This window comes from Lipophrys pholis (genome assembly GCF_963383615.2).
Source record: "Lipophrys pholis genome assembly, chromosome: 15".
NCBI classification, from domain to species: domain Eukaryota; kingdom Metazoa; phylum Chordata; class Actinopteri; order Blenniiformes; family Blenniidae; genus Lipophrys; species Lipophrys pholis.
Window position 1 is genome coordinate 27,815,468 of NC_137642.1, and position 17,862 is coordinate 27,833,329.

At 49.4% G+C, this 17,862-nt stretch overlaps 2 protein-coding genes across 5 annotated transcripts; one reads left to right on the top strand and one right to left on the bottom strand.

The window, feature by feature from the left end:
* Nucleotides 1-436: 436 nt before the first annotated feature.
* slc22a15 (solute carrier family 22 member 15) lies at nt 437-6,727 on the bottom strand. 4 transcript variants are annotated; one of them, XR_013936087.1, is made up of 13 exons: nt 6,512-6,727; nt 4,243-4,362; nt 4,018-4,150; nt 3,781-3,945; nt 3,575-3,704; nt 2,991-3,051; nt 2,360-2,520; nt 2,028-2,168; nt 1,845-1,930; nt 1,703-1,749; nt 1,503-1,575; nt 907-1,065; nt 437-821 (listed from the first exon to the last, which is right to left on the bottom strand). XR_013936087.1 is itself a non-coding variant. In XM_080482374.1 (13 exons), the coding sequence occupies exons 1-13, from the start codon at nt 6,593-6,595 to the stop codon at nt 792-794; spliced, it is 1,452 nt and encodes a 483-aa protein (XP_080338500.1). In that variant the 5' UTR covers nt 6,596-6,727; the 3' UTR covers nt 437-791. The 4 variants fall into 4 exon arrangements, 2 of the variants coding, with proteins under 2 accessions (XP_080338500.1, XP_080338501.1); XR_013936088.1 differs by having other exon boundaries at nt 2,369-2,520; nt 6,512-6,663; XM_080482374.1 differs by having other exon boundaries at nt 1,641-1,749.
* Nucleotides 6,728-12,192: 5,465 nt separating this feature from the next.
* On the top strand, nt 12,193-17,498 carry LOC308121227 (uncharacterized protein). Its single transcript, XM_080482363.1, has 3 exons — nt 12,193-12,499; nt 13,185-13,649; nt 14,146-17,498. Exons 1-3 carry the CDS (start codon nt 12,361-12,363, stop codon nt 15,651-15,653), a joined length of 2,112 nt encoding a protein of 703 aa, XP_080338489.1. The 5' UTR covers nt 12,193-12,360; the 3' UTR covers nt 15,654-17,498.
* The last annotated feature ends 364 nt before the right edge of the window (nt 17,499-17,862 follow it).

Below are 17,862 nucleotides of genomic sequence, written 5' to 3' on the forward strand. Positions count from 1 at the left end.
TATTCTAATGTTTCACCACTAGGGGGCTACAGGGCCACTAGAACAGGAACAAACCATTTTTTTTCTCCACTGCAGTCTTTTTACTGAACAAAACAATATTCGTGTGCAATATATTGTATGAGGAACCAGTGCGATGGGATGTGTTCTTGTGTGTGTGAGTGATGAGAATCCGTTTGTTTTTATGCCTCCATTTTTATATTTTATTGATTTCCATGATGCACTGATGGGTCGGCACTTTTTTTAATCTGGCTTACTGGTGACAATGATGTTTAATATTCTCTTCTCTGCTCACGTGGCATCGTTGGTTGTGTCGTACTTGGAGCTTCGTAAATAAACTGAATCGGAGGACTTGTGTGAAAGATCTCGACAACAGAACCGCAGGATGATCGGACGTCAAACGTCGACGCAGGAAAAAGAACAGCAGACGAGGCGAAGACGTTTTCAACAGTTTAACTACAAGAATGGAGCAGCCGACACTCGGAAACGTTTCGCGTCTGTGACCAAGAGTCGGCTGGAGGCTGGGGGAGAGCCGTGATTGTCCGGGTGCAGTGGCGGAGAGCTGTGATTGGCCGGAAGCGTCCACAAGCTAAGACGAGTCGTCTGCTCCAACATGTGACTTGGCGCAGGGCCAGGCTGACGGGTTCCTCAGAGGACGGTTCCTCTGCTGGGTCGGAGTCTAAACTCCTCCCTGTCAGCAGCTCGTCCCCGGCCCGGATGGGGGCGGAGCCTGGAGCTCAGGGGCCTGGCGGAGGGCCGGGTCGGCGGTGAGACGGCAGCTCCGGGACCAGGCTTCACTTGTGGTGGTCCTGGTACAGAAGAGGCTGCGGAGGACAAGCAGAGGAAGAACATCTGTCTGGGGTTCGGTTCTTCCCTCCGCAACGGCGCCTGAGCGCTCGATTCGCTCACCTTGCTTTCCAGAACTCGGCCGTGGGCGGAGCCACCGAGCTCCTCCAGAGTCTCTGCTGCAGGTCTGAGGAGAGTTTCAGGGAGAAGAAGACCGACGCATCCGGCAGAGACGCCACTCAGGAAGAAGACCATGAAGGGAAGGGACGAGTGGAGGGAGCGCTGAGAGAGAGAGAGACAGACAGAGAAAGCGAGAGAGACAGAGAGAGAGAGAGAGAGAGAGAGAGAGACATGTATTTGATGTATTATATGGATGAAAACCATCGACGTTTCTTTCAGTTTCATTCTGATAATAAAAACTGCAGTGTGTCTGAACCACCAGCAGGGGGCAGCATCGCCCCCACTTTACAGAGCCTCTCCTCATTCCTGCTGTAACTTGCACCTTCAGTTTGCGCTCTGCTCCCGAACAAAGTCCAGAGTTTCAACAAAATGCAACAAGAAAAAGTGAAAGTGCAGCATTGAAGTATCAAGTTTCATGTAAAGGTACTGGAGGATACAGGTACACCTCGCAGCAGGAGTAAGAGTGTAACACGTAGTTGTTGCAGTGTGTGTGTGTGTGTGTGTGTGTGTGTGTGTGTGTGTGTGTGTGTGTGTGTTACCATGGAGGGAACAAACGGAGCCAGGATCCCCCCCACCCGGCAGGACATGGAACAAACCCCCAGCCCGGCGTTCCTGCGACACAGAGCGGCGTCAGACCGAGCTCACGCCACAAAGCGCTACCTGTCCAGGTGAGTCACCTGATGACGGTGGGGTACAGCTCCGACGTGTAGACGTAGGCGATGTTGAAGGCCGCACTCACCATCAGCTTCCCCAGCAGAGACAGGGAGGTGACGCTGAGCACCGAGCCTGCACACACACGTCGGGAATTGTTGTTTCAGTGGGCTAGCAGTGTGTGTGTGTGTGTGTGTGTGTGTGTGTGTGTGTGTGTGTGTGTGTGACACCTCTGTCTTCAGGAATGAACATGGTGCACAGGCAGGCGGCGCCGGCTAAACACAGGAACACGGCCATGCTTTTCCTCCTGCCGGCCCTGAAACACACACAGAGTTCACCTGCAAGTACACACATGCAAGTGTGTGTGTGTGTGTGTGTGTGTGTGTGTGTGTGTGTGTGTGTGTGTGTCTGACCAGTGTTTGTTGATGAAGTACATGCAGAGCGGGTAGGCTGGCAGCTCCACCAAACCGTACATGGCGATGTTCCTGTACGGACTGCCAGACGCCACGCCGGCGCCCAGAGTCAGACCGTAGTACAGCAGACTGCACGCATACCTACAACACACACACACACACACACACACACACACACACACACACACACACACACACACACACACACACACACACACACACACACACACACACACACACACACACACACACACACACACCTTCTATATTAACTCTAAAAACATGTGGAAAGCGCTGATCGGGGTGTAATTTGACACCAGCATCACACTCACCAGACGTACATGAGGACAGCGGTCCGCAGGCGGAGGACCGGGTGCAGCACCAGCTGCAGGACGCCGGCTCCGCCCCCGTTGCCATGGTTACCAGGCCTGACGTGCCGCAGCTGCAGGTCGGCAGCGGCGTGGCCGTTCCGGAGCGCCATGTAGCGCAGCACCTGGCGACACAGGCGGCACCGTTTCCACGGTAACCGAGCACCCTCACCAAATAGTTACAGTTACTATCCCTCGCTGACCGGCGTCGCCATGGTAACTGTTTAGCTTCAGTATCAGTCTCCACTGAGGAGCAGGTCATCCCCACAGTAATCTGATTACATTTGTGACTGTGACAGTTACATGTATATATCAGACTGTAATTAAAAAAATCAATTTACACATCACTGTAATCTGATTACATTTGAATGCATCTATCATTTTATTGTTGTGTCTGATAAATTAGAGTAATTAATTACTTACACGTGAGCGGTCAGGATTACATTTATACTCTTATGGTTACTTTCACACCTGACTTCATTCAACTGCACTTATACTTGATTGTAATCTGATTACAAATGACACCTTCCTACAATGTTACAATTTGCTAACATGAAAACAGATTTTATATAATTAAGACTGTTTGGTCTTTTACCTCCTCGGCTCGCTGCGTCCGGCCCTGAGAATATAACCAGCGAGGAGATTCTGGTAGCGTCCTGCAGGGAGGGAGGGAGGACAGTCTCTCAGTCTCTCTCTCTCTCTCTTAGTCTCTCTCTCAGTCTCTCTGTCTCTCTCTCTCTCTCTGTCTCTCTCTCTCTCTCAGTCTCTCTCTCTCAGTCTCTCTCTCGGTCTCTCTCTCGGTCTCTCTCTCGGTCTCTCTCAGTCTGTCTCAGTCTGTCTCAGTCTCTCTCTCTCTCTGTCTCTCTCTCTCTTCTCAGTCTCTCTCTCTCGGTCTCTCTCTCTCAGTCTCAGTCTCTCTCTCGGTCTCTCTCTCTCTCTCTCTCAGTCTGTCTCAGTCTCTCTCTCTCTCTCTGTCTCTCTCTCTCTCTCTCTCTCTCTCTCTGTCTCTCTCTCTCTCTCTCTCTCAGTCTGTCTCAGTCTCTCTCTCTCTCTGTCTCTCTCTCAGTCTCTCTCTCTCAGTCTGTCTCAGTCTCTCTCTCTCTCTCTCTGTCTCTCTGTCTCTCTCTCTCTCTCTCTCTGTCTCTCTGTCTCTCTCTCTCTGTCCCTCTCTCCACTCACACAGAAAGCAGCAGGAAGAGGACTCCGGACGAGTTGGCGGCGGTGGCGAGGCTCCTCCACGGCCGTATCAGGTAGCCCAGCGCTCCGAACAGAGCGATTCCCACAGCGAACGTCATGCTGGTCAACGTCCCTGAAACCAGAGGTCAGAGGTCAGAGGTCAGAGCCGGCTCCGGGCGTCAGACGCCAGGTCCGTGGCTTGTCCCTACCGGTCATGGCCCAGTACGATTTCCCCACGTACTCCTGAGTCAGCACGAAGCAGACCAGGCCGATGCCGCCGTTCATCACGCCCACCAGGAGGCGGGACACGGCGAAGACCTCGTAGCTCGGAGCGAAGGCCGTCACGTAACCGAAGAGCACCTCCATGAACAGGCCTGAGGGCAGAGAGGGAGTTTGACCTCCAGCCTCCACTGGGGTCACCTGGGGGCGATGACCTCTGACCTCACCTGTCAGGTAGACCGGCCTCCTGCCGATCCTGTCGGACAGCGGCCCGAAGACGACGTTCCCGACCAGCAGCCCGGCGAAGAAGAGCGACCCGGCCAGGCTGACCTTGTAGGCCTGGTGCTTGACCAGGAGCCACTGAGGAGCAGAGAGAGGAGGTGCTAGAGGAGGACTGTCCACACACAGGGAGGAGCAGGAGGAGCAGGAACCACGCCTCCACCTCTTCTCACCTCCGTCACGATGGAGTCGTTCTCCTCAGGAAACTCAGCGACTTGAAGCACCTCCTCCACTCGCTCCTCTGGCGCCGCTCCGATCAGCACGATCAGCATGGACTGACAGGCCATGTACACCTGGAACAACAAGAACACCAACTGGAACAACAAGAACACCAACTGGAACACCTAGAACAACACCTGGAACAACAAGAACACCTAGAACAACACCTGGAACAACAACAACACCTGGAACAACAAGAACAACAACTGGAACAACAACAACACCTAGAACAACACCTGGAACAACAACAACACCTGGAACAACAAGAACAACACCTAGAACAACAAGAACACCTAGAACAACACCTGGAACAACAACAACACCTGGAACAACAACACCTAGACCAACACCTGGAACAACACCAACACCTGGAACAACAACGCCTGGAACAACAAGAACACCTAGAACAACACCTGGAACAACAACACCTAGAACAACAACGCCTGGAACAACAAGAACTCCTAGAACAACACCTGGAACAACAACACCTAGACCAACACCTGGAACAACACCAACACCTGGAACAACAACGCCTGGAACAACAAGAACTCCTAGAACAACACCTGGAACAACAAGAACACCTAGAACAACAACAACACCTGGAACAACAAGAACACCTAGAACAACACCTAGAACAACAACAACACCTGGAACAACACCTAGAACAACAACAACACCTGGAACAACAAGAACACCTAGAACAACACCTGGAACAACAACACCTGGAACAAGAACACATAGAACAACACCTGAAACAACAACGCCTGGAACAACAACACCTGGAACAAGAACACATAGAACAACACCTGAAACAACAACACCTGAAACAACAACGCCTGGAACAACAAGAACACCTAGAACAACACCTAGAACAACAACAACACCTGGAACAACAACACCTAGAACAACACCTGGAACAACAACACCTGGAACAACAAGAACACCTAGACTAACAACTGGAACAACAACACCTGGAACAATGCCTGGAACAACAAGAACACCTAGAACAACACCTGGAACAACAACAACACCTAGAACAACAAGAACACCTAGAACAACACCTAGAACAACAACAACACCTGGAACAACAAGAACACCTAGAACAACACCTGGAACAACAACACCTGGAACAAGAACACATAGAACAACACCTGAAACAACAACGCCTGGAACAACAACACCTGGAACAAGAACACATAGAACAACACCTGAAACAACAACACCTGAAACAACAACGCCTGGAACAACAAGAACACCTAGAACAACACCTAGAACAACAACAACACCTGGAACAACAACACCTAGAACAACACCTGGAACAACAACACCTGGAACAACAAGAACACCTAGACTAACAACTGGAACAACAACACCTGGAACAATGCCTGGAACAACAAGAACACCTAGAACAACACCTGGAACAACAACAACACCTAGAACAACAAGAACACCTAGAACAACACCTGGAACAACAACAACTAAACTAATGAGCAGAATCTTCAGAAGGTGTGTTTGTGTTTCATGAGAGAAGAGAAATCAGCTAAATCAGTAAAAACAGTCGCAGACAGTAAAGAAATGCAGAACCAGCTTCTCGTCAGTCTCACTACACCAGACTTCTTTTTAAAAAGTGGAGATTTGCTCCAAAATGTGTATTTCTGGACAATGATGACTTGTTGGGAGATAAAACTTCGCATTCAATGGGTGTGTGGAGCATTTTGAATGATTCGGCATAGTTTCCTGGCTAAAGGGTGAAAGTAAAAGATGTCAAAGTGACTTTTCAGCGGAGTTCAAACTGTTGCTTTCGGGCCAGCGAAGCAACGCGGCTGCAGCGGTTTTTAAAGGTTAAAACGGTTCACTACGAAGATTCACACGTTCCTTTGTCTCCTGGAAGTTCAACCGAATATAAAAGAATCTCATTCAGATCAGCGAAAAGGTCAGATTGTTGTCTGAAGCCCCTGAAAGCTTTTCCACTGGCGAGACTAACTGTTTCTGGCTGTTTTTTTAATGAAGTCTGGCGGAAAACCAACTCGGTTCCAGTGAAGCGAAGTCTAAACTATCAATATTTAACTTTTCAGATGCTGATTAAACTGTTGCTTTAAGTTCTGGATTATTTCTTTGCAGCTTTAAACCGCCTCCGGTAGCGATTTAAAGCCACGTCTCACATACGGATTTGTACCGCGATTCCTCCCGACTCCGGTTGGATCTTTGACGTTAATGACCGACCTGGACGAGCAGCAGCACCGCCACGGCCCGCTTCTGGTACGGACCGAACTCCCCCACCGTCCGGAAGGCTTCTTCTAGATCCATCAGGGGAGCAGCGGCGACCCGGAGCCCAGGAGGGCGGAAGGCGGCTCTCCTGTTTATCTCCTCGGAGGAAGGAGGAAGCGGAGACCGGGAGGTAACGGGGCGCCTCACTTCCGGCTTCGCTTCCACGTTCCCGCGTCTTCTTTTGTTTTTCATTTTGAAAGTTTAAAAAATTACAAAACGACCAAACCAACTCTCAGTGCGTGAGCAAGTTCATTTTATTAACAAAGGCACATTATAAGGATTCAGCAAATGAGCAAAAGCTGTAAAATATGAGGATGAAAGCGAGTCCAAAGATGCATATAAAACCTAGTGAGTTTACAACAAGATGATCAGACCTCAGAACGAAATAGTGAAGTTCTGGGGAAATGAGGATCCGTTTACACCACAACGTCACCAATACGTTTTCCTTTCAGAAAGGGTTTATACCCCAGCGGCAGAAAAACTGAATCCGCCGTCGTACAAATGTGACATTCAAAATACGACCAACAATTTGCATTTTTTCTACTGGAAATGGTTGCCGTGTTCACGGGCACTGCGAGTCAAATTTCATGATTGAAAACTCTATTTTAAAAAGGTCCTCAGTGCATCACAAAGGCACAACATTCAAAAGTCGCCATCACATTCATCCTGCAGATTTTACTCTCCAGGTTTCACACAAACACATTGTTCATTTGGACTTTAGAGGGAAGCAGAATGCAAATATCCAAATATGTGTTCTCAAACTCAAACTAGTTTTAAGACGTTCGGGGAAAAGTGCTGCCAGCAAATATAACTGATATAATTTCAGCGCATGATATTTCATTAAATATTACATAGCGTTTTAGTTCGACAGTGAACTGGAGAAATAAGTAAATTTAAAAATAAAAAATAAATCACCCATTTCTGCACTTTGAGTCGAATTGAAAAGCTGAACTGAAACTAAAAGAAAGTTTTCTGCATGACGACCAGTGCAGCTTCCCTTCATGAAGAACTCACGGTTCACTGACCTGCAGAAAAACTTTATCTTCCATTTTCAGTCAGATCATTCTGAAGATACAGAAAAGTGCAGGAAGACTCTGTGTTTTCAAAAAAGACATAACATCAGCAAAACTCTATAAAAACACGTCAGACCAAGAATCTTTAAATATGTGGGACCGGTTAGGCGGGACGACCAGCGGCAACAAAACGTCTGCGGTACACAAATTTAAATGCAAACGAGGAGGCGTGTGCAACTTAAGCTCGGCGCTGCAGGCACGTCGAGAGATTTGTTGTCTCGCAACGTGAGGACGAGTCCAAGTCCTTCACCCGTCCTCCGCTCACACGCATGGCACCGGGGCCAGAACCTCTGCGGGTCCGAGTCGGTCCACAAAGCGCAAAAATAATTTTGGAAAAAAAAAAAATAAATAAAAAAAAATCCCCGGTAAAAGTAACGTCTACTCCTCAGTTTGAGTGTGACTGACAGGCTCACAACACCACTGACAGCAAACTCAAGTTCCCAACTGTCACTTTAACGTCGCCATGGAAACGGGGAGAACCCATAACGACATGAATCCAAACTGTGATCGCAAGCTGAAGACGTCTCGTTAAATGGTTTTGTTAGTTGCAGCAAAGTGGATTTTTACTGTTCATACACTAAACAGGTGAGCTCCGCCCCCGCCCCGACCCGACCCGACCCGGAGAACCCGGCGTAGATCTTCTCCAGGGTTCTTCTTCAGGATGGCGACACCCGAATCTGAGGACACGTTTACACATTGCAAGTGAAAACACTTCGTTTTTACATTTTGGTTTAAGAAAATATTTGGGTTGCCCGTGGCAACGTGTTGAAAATGATTTCTGTCTCCACGGAAACGGCAAGAAGTGCTGAAAATTAGTTATCATGTAGGACCCCTAGGTGGCGCTGTTGTTAGTTTTAGTACTGAAAGCCACACAAACACAAACACGCAGCAGAGAACAATGAGCTTTAAACATCAACACTGGGAGGACAGACCAAGTTGGACTGTTGTTACGGTGACTGTCAAAATAAAACTACCTAATTAATCCAGGAGAACATGAACTGGGAGTCATGACACCATGGATGAAATGATTGTTCTGACTGCCTCTACTGAGCATGTGCAGAACCACTAGTTACTGCCGTGGTGCACATGAGCAGTAGCAGCGTTTCCACCGTCCACACAGAGTCGGGAGTTCTCCGCCATTTGCCAGACTACGCAGTCATAGCGTTCTCACATAACTAGCCGTTCCAGTGAATCCGTGTACGTCTATAAGCAGACCCCCCCCCCCAGAACTCTGAGAAAGTTCAGTGTTTTCACTTGGAATGGTGTAAGCGGCCCCGGAACCCCCGTCCGAGCGCCTTCAGGAGGCTTCCTTCAGCATTACTTCTGTCACTGGGTCCTCCTTGGAGGGTGCTCCACGGTCGGCTGGTCCACCGTTGCTGTTCGCTACCGAAGGTTCTCCTCGTTGACGCCTGACAGAGGCCAAGCATCCAGAGACGGGTTCTCTCTCCCTGAAGAAGTAAAGAAGCCCCGCTGCCACTGCTGCTACAAGCACAGCCAATATGCCCCCCACGATGCCCCCCACAGGTGATGAACGATCTGCTGCTGCTGTAAAAGGGTCTGGTAGGGCCGGGCTGTCCTCCTCACTGACCGGGTTCTTCATCCTGCAGCGGTAGGTTTTGGGGCGTTCCTTCTCCTGGTTGAGTATCGTGATCTTCTCGTCGCCCTCCTGCCACTGCTCCTCCCCCTGCTGCCAGAAGATGGCGACGGGTTCAGCTCCCTCGGTGTTTCCGAAGCAGCCCAGGACGCAACTCTCGGCGCTGACGGAGCAGGTCAGCGTCCTCAACACCACTTGCGGTCGGGGAACCCCCTTGTAGCCCTTGGCCCGGTACCCGTCCAGCTGCAGCTGGTCGTTGATCTCCACGGAGAACAAGCCCTCCATTTCCTTGGACATGTTCGTGATGTGCAGCACCCCGGTGGTTATGTCCAGGGAGGCTCGGTCCTTCAGGATTCCCGAGTACTCTAGCGCTGTGTCGCCGCCGAACCACTCCGCCACCAAGTTCCCGCGATGCTTCCACGACACGGTGGCGATCTTCGCCGGGGCCTGGGCGGGTCTGAGCTCCAGGCTGCCGCCGAGCTTAAAGACCACATTGCTGTCCGCGGCCAGAGCCGCCGACACAGCCACGAACAGCGGCAGTAGAAGTGTCCAGGGCAGGGAGCGAGCCGGGGGAACCATCTTCTCAAGTAATCCGAACGCAGACAAACTCCGGTGACCGCTCAGAGATAAGAAAGAACCACCGAGCCACCGAGCCACCGAACCCCGCAGTTCCTCAAGGCGAGTCACCCAAGATGGCGCTGCTTCCTTGTGTGCGGCACACAAGTCCCGCCCCCTCACAATGCTCTGATTGGCTCAACGTCATCTGAACCAATCAGAGCTTCAATACTAACTCCGACGTCATGGGTTGAGAGTTTTTTTTAATAACTGACAGAAGAGAAGAAGCAATTTTTTACCACAAGCGGGAACTCGCGGTCATCTTAATACTGAATATTTATTCTTGTGCCTGCCTTAGCAACAGGGCGCAAATGTTACTATCCCGGGCGGCTGTTTAATCTTAATATTATTTCAATATTATTATTCTGTCATTTTTTTTTTCCCAGAATAACGAGTCCAAACACAAAAAGCACATCAAAACGTACAGGAACGTGTTGCCTTGTCATTTGGTTCATGATTCGGAGAACCATTTCCAAATGAATCCCCAACAAACTGTGAAGAAGTGTCCCATACAAAGTGGATAAGAGAGGCGCCTGGTGGACATCAGGGGAGATCAGCTCTGTTGCCATGGAGACGCTGAGATCAAAGGAGAGGCAGGCACGCAATATTTCTTCTGGAAAATTTTCAAGTTTAAATTACATTCAGTTTCATGATTTTTTTGGTACCTCGCCATATTTTGGTGCAAAGGCATTTTCATCAAGCAGCTGTGCTAAAGTTGGAGTTTAACCTTTTTCGGAGACGTAAAACTGTAATATAATTAAGATTAACTTTTAAAAACGTACAATCTGAAGTCCCCCCAAACACAATAAACTTCACTTTAAGATGATCAATTGTCGCCATCGAGATTTTATTTGATGGGGATGAAATCGACAAAAGTGTATTTGACTCTTTAAAATTACTTTATTAATATATTTTTAAATGATTTAAAAGCTTTCAAATTAATAAAAAAAAAATACATTTAAAGAAACCAATGACAATATTTTAAAATAAATGTTAAAATATTTCAATAATTTACAAACGTGTTTTCTTGAATATAACATTTTTGAATGAGTTCTCACAACCTAACATCACAATACACTTTCACTTCTTAGTTTACTCAAAATACATTTTGAATCGTCATAAAGTGTCAACAATAACCTAAATAGAAATAAATTGTGATTTCCCCGTTACAACACCGTTCAACTTGAAAGGTTTGATATGAAATCATTTATATGATCACCAGTGACATATCGGTACAGTATAATTGAAATGTACAGAAAACATGTTTCAGAAGCTGCGTTAAAGTCTGTTGATGGTCACAGAAACATGAGAAACGTTTGTTGTGTCAACACGACACACACACACTCACAAAAAATACAACGTTGTATGTAGTTTGTACTTCATGCGAGACGCAATGTCATTATTATAAAGGTTATGGGGCCACTTTTTTTATCAAATCAAAAATCATGCCAGGTAGTAGTACTATTGTAGCTGCCCTTGGCATCAAGAAGAAAGCGTGGAGCTCGACGGGTGCAAACGTTTATTTTTCTTTTCTTTCATTGTTCTTCAGAACAGGCACCAGCACCGTACACCGTGAAACTGCAGGATATTATGAACAAAAAATACATCAGTTCACTTATTTCATTACATTTCAATCTAACAATAATACACAGTGCCCGACTAATAATAACAAACAAAAAGACGCGCTGTCATTGTACACACCTCGCTTCGCCTACCAAGGGCTCAAAACACCGGTCCTCATTTCCTCAATGATCCCAACACTTCAGAGTTTGCCTTAAGCAAAAACACAGGGCAACACATGCATGTCACAGTTCAATTTAACGCGTTTGTGACATCTTTTGGGACTACCTACCGGTTATCTTTTATATAGCAGTCGCTCCTTGCGCGCTGCTGTCAAGGCCCGTCAGTCTCAGTGTGCGTCAGCTGTCAAAACCCGCATGTGACGTCACAATTTGTAGGCAAGTTACAACCCGGAAACATGAATTGTCGGCGGGGTGGACCCCAGAACACGTATGGCAACAAAACAAAACAATACTGTAAGTAGCCACTTACAACTATGATTGCAGGTTCATTAAACCAGGAGTCTCCAGTCCCAGTCGTTAACACACCTGATTGCAATGAAGGGCTCGTGATTGGGCTTTGTCACAACCTTGGTGATGACATCATTAGAAGCAGGGAGACATGGAGAACATGCAGTACACCGGCCGGCTGGCTGACTGCAATGAGCAGCTCGTTGTCTGGCTTTGTGCTGAACCATCAGGACATTCAGGGGAGGGGGAAACATGGAAAACGTGCAGGGCTGCGGCCCTCCCGGATCTGAGTTTGACGCCTCTGGTTTAAACAGTTTGATTCCTGCGTTAGTTTGAACTGGACGTGAGGAGTGTGTCTGCAGTTCCCCGTGTGGCCAGCGGGGGGCGGTATGAAGCTCCAGCTGCTCTGTGCTCCTCCATCAAACCGAGAGCAGCAGCAGCTCTGGAGGCTGTTTGGAGCTGGAAATCGTCCCGCTGCTTCCAGCAGGAACAATGAGTTCACTTCAGGCTTTGAGAGAGTTTATCAGCGGCAGACTAACTGCTGCTGCGGGAGAAATCTTCACCGAGTTCCAACAAACTCTGCTCCAGTACGAGGAGGACCGACTGCTGGAGACCAAGTCCCACACAGCAGGTATGGAGCAGATCGATGGACACATGAAGGACTCACGGGGACTCTCGGGCTCTTGGAGTCCTTTGAACGGACACCGGAGACGATCCGCTCCGACTAAAGCCTGCAGGAAGCTGCTGCACCACGTTTCTGCACGGAGGCTTTAGAGGGGGACACGAGCACCGCCGCCGTTATGGAGCGGATGGTCCCCGTGTTAGGCGGAGCCTAACATGCATGTCTAGCCACATGCTGTGATGCCAGTAACGCGTTACTTAGCAACGTGGTCGTAACGCGTTACTCTAATATGACCACTTTTTTCACTCACGAGTAATCTAAGTTACATTTTCCAAACCAGTAATCAGAGTAAAGTTACTTCTCCAGGCCACTGAGGAGAGGGGGCGTGGCCCCAGTGATGTCAGCCGCCTCACGACCTGCTGCAGCTCCTCCTGTCCTCTGCACTGCAGCTGCCATTGTAATTCAGTTACTTTTGAAAGGAGAAACTAGTAATCAGTAATCCCATTACTTTCTCAAGGTAAGAGTCGCTACATGCTAATGCTAGCAGCTCCTGCCACGATCCCGCAGCAGAGCTCCAGCAGAGCTCCAGCAGAGCTCCACCACACGCTGCTCTCTCCTTCCATTCTGCCTCCATGGCTCCTTCTCTTCATTCCTGTCTTCACTTTCAACATCTGCCGTCCTTCTTGTCTTCCAGAGCTCCAGCAGCGACGTGTCTGGAAGGAGGAGCAGCTCTGTGAGCAGGAGACCAGCTCCAGGTGGATCCAGGAGCAGCAGGATCCTCCAGCCATCAAAGAGGAACCAGAACCGCTTCAGATCCATGAAGAAGCCCACATTGTGGGGATTAAAGAGGAGCTGGAGCTTCCTGAACACCAGGAGGAAGCAGAGCCTGCGTGGACCCACCAGGACCAGGAGGAACCAGACGGCGTTCGGACCAGCGTGCGGCTGGTGCTGCTGAGTCCGGCTGGTGGTGGAGGAGACCACGGTGAGAGGTTCTGTCACGGCTCGGTCCGACGCCTCGTCAGCCAGAGACTCACCGCTGCAGCTGAAGACATCTCCGCCATGTTGGAACAAAGCTTCTCTCAGTACCAGAAGAAGAGCGAGCGTCAGCGCAGACCGCCGGACGCCACCGCCCGTCGTCCTGTCAAGTTAGAGGAGACGGGTCTGTACCGGGCTGTCGTCCTCATGTTCTGTTCTCATCACAGATCTCGACACCCACAACATTATCAGATGTTTTGACTTGCTGACATAATCACTTTAATCATGTTTAGCGTGTAGCATGTAGCATCTCTGGTGTGTGCGCTTGAAACTCCTTAGCGTGTAGCATGTAGCGAGGCTTGGATTTACTTGCTGAGCAGTTACACTACTGAGCAACATTGTTCTCACTCTGCTGGTGATAAAGTTGCTGGTGTTGCACCAACCATCTTCCTCCCCCTCTTGATAATTTTGTCAGAACATAATTTACAGTCCATCTTACTTTTCTCATGAATCTTAAAGAATCTAGAGCTGCTCGTCCTGTGATACTCGCCGGGTTGTATCGAGGAGTTTTTTACGAGTACGAGTACTCTGTTCAGTATCTGACTGGATACCAGTATCGGTACCGGTATCGGTGCGTCCTGACACATGACATCCACTGAGAGCGTTTTGTTTCTCCGCAGACGGCCAGCAGCCGAGCTGCAGCGGCTCCGGTCTGGACCGGGCCCGTGCCGCCGAGAGTCCAGAGACGGAGAACCGGCAGACGGCGTCCGTCAAAGAGGAGCCGGACTGCAGCGACCCGGAGCTCCAGCTGATCGTGGTGAAGAAAGACTCGGATTCGCTCTCGGAGACGTCCGCCGCCGAGGCCGGCGAACCGGAGTCCGAGTCCGCCGGAGGGCCGGGCCGCGGTCCGCGTCCCGGACCGGAACCACACTCTCCGACGCCCGACAAGAACACCGATTCGCCCGAGAGGCGGCGGAAGGTGAGCGGCCGTGGCGACGTGGCGAGAGACGAGAAGGGCTACTCGTGTTCGCAGTGCAGCGAAACCTTCAGGAACAGGCGGAAGTTCATCAGCCACAGGAAGAGCCACCGCAGCGCCGAGCCGCACCGCTGCCTCACCTGCGGGAAGCTCTTCAAGTACAAGTACAAGCTGCTACAGCACCACCGCTGCCACACGGGTGAGAAGCCCTTCTCCTGCCAGCTGTGCAGCAAGACCTTCCGCCAGCAGGGGGACCTGGTGAGACACATGAGGACCCACACGGGTGAGAAGCCGCACAGCTGCGAGACGTGCGGGAAGAGCTTCAGCCGGCAGGGTCACTTGGTGCGACACATAAAGACTCACACGGGGGAGAAGCCGCACTCCTGTGAAGCGTGCGGCAAAGGGTTCAGTACGCACGGCCACCTGGTGAGACACATGAGGATTCACACGGGTGAGAAGCCGTTTGCTTGCGGCACGTGTGGCAGGAGTTACACTTCAAACTGCTCTCTGCTGTTCCACATGAGGACGCACACAGGTGAGAAGCCGTACACTTGTGGAACGTGCTGGAAGAGCTTCACGGCAAAGCGCTCGCTGATGCTGCACATGCGAACTCACACGGGTGAGAAGCCGCATTCGTGCGAGACGTGCGGCAAAAGTTTCAGTCAGCAAGGTCAGCTGGTGCAGCACATGAGGACCCACACGGGTGAGAAGCCGTACGTTTGTGGAACGTGCGGGAAAAGTTTCAGCCAGCAGGGTCCGCTGGTGCAGCACACAAGGATGCACACGGGTGAGAAGCCGTATATCTGCGGAACATGCGGGAAAAGTTTCATTTCCAAGGGTTCGCTGATGTTCCACATGAAAACTCACACGGGTGAGAAGCCGTATGCGTGCGAAACGTGCGGGAAAAGTTACAGTGAGCAGTCGAAGCTGATGGTCCACGTTCGGTCTCACACGGGTGAGAAGCCGTTCTCGTGCGAGACGTGTGGGAAAAGGTTCATCACCAAGTCCGTCCTGAAGAAGCACACCATGCTCGTCCACACAGAGTGCCAGCCGTCGTCATGTGACGTCTGCGGTAAAACCTTCACCTCCGACCTCTCGTTGTCGCTCCACATGAAGAGACACACGCTGGAAAACTCTCACGCGTGTGAAACGTGTGGAAAGAGTTTCCCTTACCGGTCCATGTTGTCGAACCACATGAGGAGCCACGAGTAGAGTTCTACTCACAAAACGAAGGAGAAAGATTCTCAAGAGGCGACGCGTCGTGTCGGGATTCCTACCAAGGAGAACGAAGACCAACGGACAGGAAGTTCATCAGGGAAAAGCAGGGACGCACCGATACCACTTTTCAAAAGACGAGTTCGAGTACGAGTACTAATATTTAGCTACTTCCCGATACCAGTAATTATTAAATCCCATAAAGCCTGATTGGTGCCCCCATAACCAGACGATAAGACTACGTTACGCTGCCAATGAGAGGATCAGTCACTTTGATCATGTTTAGCATGTAGCATGTAGCATCACTGGTGTGTGAGCCTGAAACTCTTTAGCACGTAGCACGGCTCGGGGTTACATGCTGAGCAGTTAAACTACTGAGAAACATGAGACTAAAGGCCCCTTTTGGAACCCATAAGAACCAGAAGAAAATTCGGCAGTGACGTCAGCCAGCTGGTGGAAAAAAAAGCTTTTTCGGCAGGACTGTTCATACTCCGATAAGAAGCTGCCGAACTCGCAGGCCACGCCCCCTTACAGCAGGCCACGCCCCCTTACAGCAGGCCACGCCCCTCACAGCAGGCCACGCCCCTCACAGCAGGCACAAGTCTGTGAAGCGGCGTTTAAACTTTTCAACAGCACAGTTTATTTTTCACCTCCAGAGCTTTCAGAAATACATTTCTCTGAAGTGTTTCAGTAATAAAAGAGTTTTTGTCCGAGCGCCATGTTGGTCCGGTATTAACTCCAGGAGCTGACAGCTGTTCGTGATGCGTTCAGGTGCATCATGTAAAAGCCTGCACTCCGACATTTTAACGAGCTGCGGCGCTCGTACAGGAGCGCTGTTACAAGCTAAATATGATTAAAATATTATCGATAGTCATGAGCGAACTAGAACACGCATGCGCAGCACGCGGCAGTGGAGAAGTCTCGGCAGTGCGGCTCCTACATAGTTCGGCCAGGGCGGTTGGAACAGCCCAAACTATTTCCTTCGGCCAGAAGGAGCTGGAAGAAGGAAATGACGTCATTTTGTTCGACAGGACCTGCACTGCCGAACTTTCGTCTTGTTCTTATGGAGGATGAAGAGGCCTTAACTCTGCTGGTGATGAAGTTGCTGGCGATGAAGTTGCCAGTGTTGTACGAACTTTCTCTCACGTCCTAAAGTATCTCCAAACCGCTCTCGCGTACCGGCGGACGATGCTTCTGACGCGCCAAGTCACATCGTGCGAGCGGTATCGGGGGATCTGTAGCTCGTACAAGTACTCTGTGAAGTATGAAACCCGGTATCGGTATCGGTGCATCCCTGTTGAAAACTGTCAGACATGTCAAAAATCAGACTTAAAAGTTTGACAATAATCAAACGCAACGACGGAGGGGAAAGTTAAAGTCTCGATGAAGTTTAACGTGAAACGATTTGCTCCGATGAACCGAACGTCTTCAAAAGATTCTGCAGCAGGTTTGGGTTTTCTGCAGATTGATCGAGATTGCAGGTTAAAAAGATGAAACTGTTTAACATCGAAATGTATTTTCATCCCTCTGTGAAGTTGTATTTATGTGTGACATGGAAGTCCGGGTGACGACTTCCTGTGTGTTTGTGATGAGATCCGGTGGAAACTGTCCACGGCCTCCGTTTCGTCGGACGTCGTGTTGATGAATGAAGGTCGAATCAACCAAATCATGAATCGTCTTTTCCCGGAGCTGCAGCTCGAAACGTTTCAGCTTCAACGAACTTCAAGTGTGTTTGATGTATTTATTCCTCTTACGTATTTTCTATTCATTCCATCGTCAGCTGGACTCTGTCATGAACATGTAACGCACTTTCCTGTATCAATAAAGGTTGATTGAAGTCAGTTCCTCGCTGAAACTTGCTTTTAATAAAGTTTCAGTCCTCTGGTTATCTTTTAGATTTTAATTCATTGAATTGTTGTGATATAAATTACTTAAATACAGATTCACTTATTTTTAAGACATAAAAACATTTTATTCTCTTACAATCGAGTCTCTGTGATCCCGTGAATCTTTCCCTCTGAAATCTTCTGAACATTTCTAGACTCATAAACATCATGTTGTGATCATTCAGATTAAAATAATAGTTTAGGAAGAAAAGTAGAAGTGTGACAGTCTGAATCAGGCCGGAAAGGAAAGTTTCCTAATGAGAGCTGGCAGGTAGAAAACAGCTGATATTGTGAGGAGTTTGTCTGCAGTTCCCCGTGTG

Coding starts and splice junctions, on each gene's coding strand:
- LOC308121227 (XM_080482363.1), top strand. CDS start 12,361: ATGAGTTCACTTCAGGCTTTGAGAGAGTTTATCAGCGGCAGACTAACT. Junction 12,500..13,184: donor GACCAAGTCCCACACAGCAG/GTATGGAGCAGA, acceptor CTTGTCTTCCAG/AGCTCCAGCAGCGACGTGTC. Junction 13,650..14,145: donor TGTCAAGTTAGAGGAGACGG/GTCTGTACCGGG, acceptor GTTTCTCCGCAG/ACGGCCAGCAGCCGAGCTGC.
- slc22a15 (XM_080482374.1), bottom strand. CDS start 6,595: ATGGATCTAGAAGAAGCCTTCCGGACGGTGGGGGAGTTCGGTCCGTAC. Junction 3,946..4,017: donor GAGGCCGGTCTACCTGACAG/GTGAGGTCAGAG, acceptor CTCTGCCCTCAG/GCCTGTTCATGGAGGTGCTC. Junction 1,576..1,640: donor CTGTACCCCACCGTCATCAG/GTGACTCACCTG, acceptor TCTGTGTCGCAG/GAACGCCGGGCTGGGGGTTT.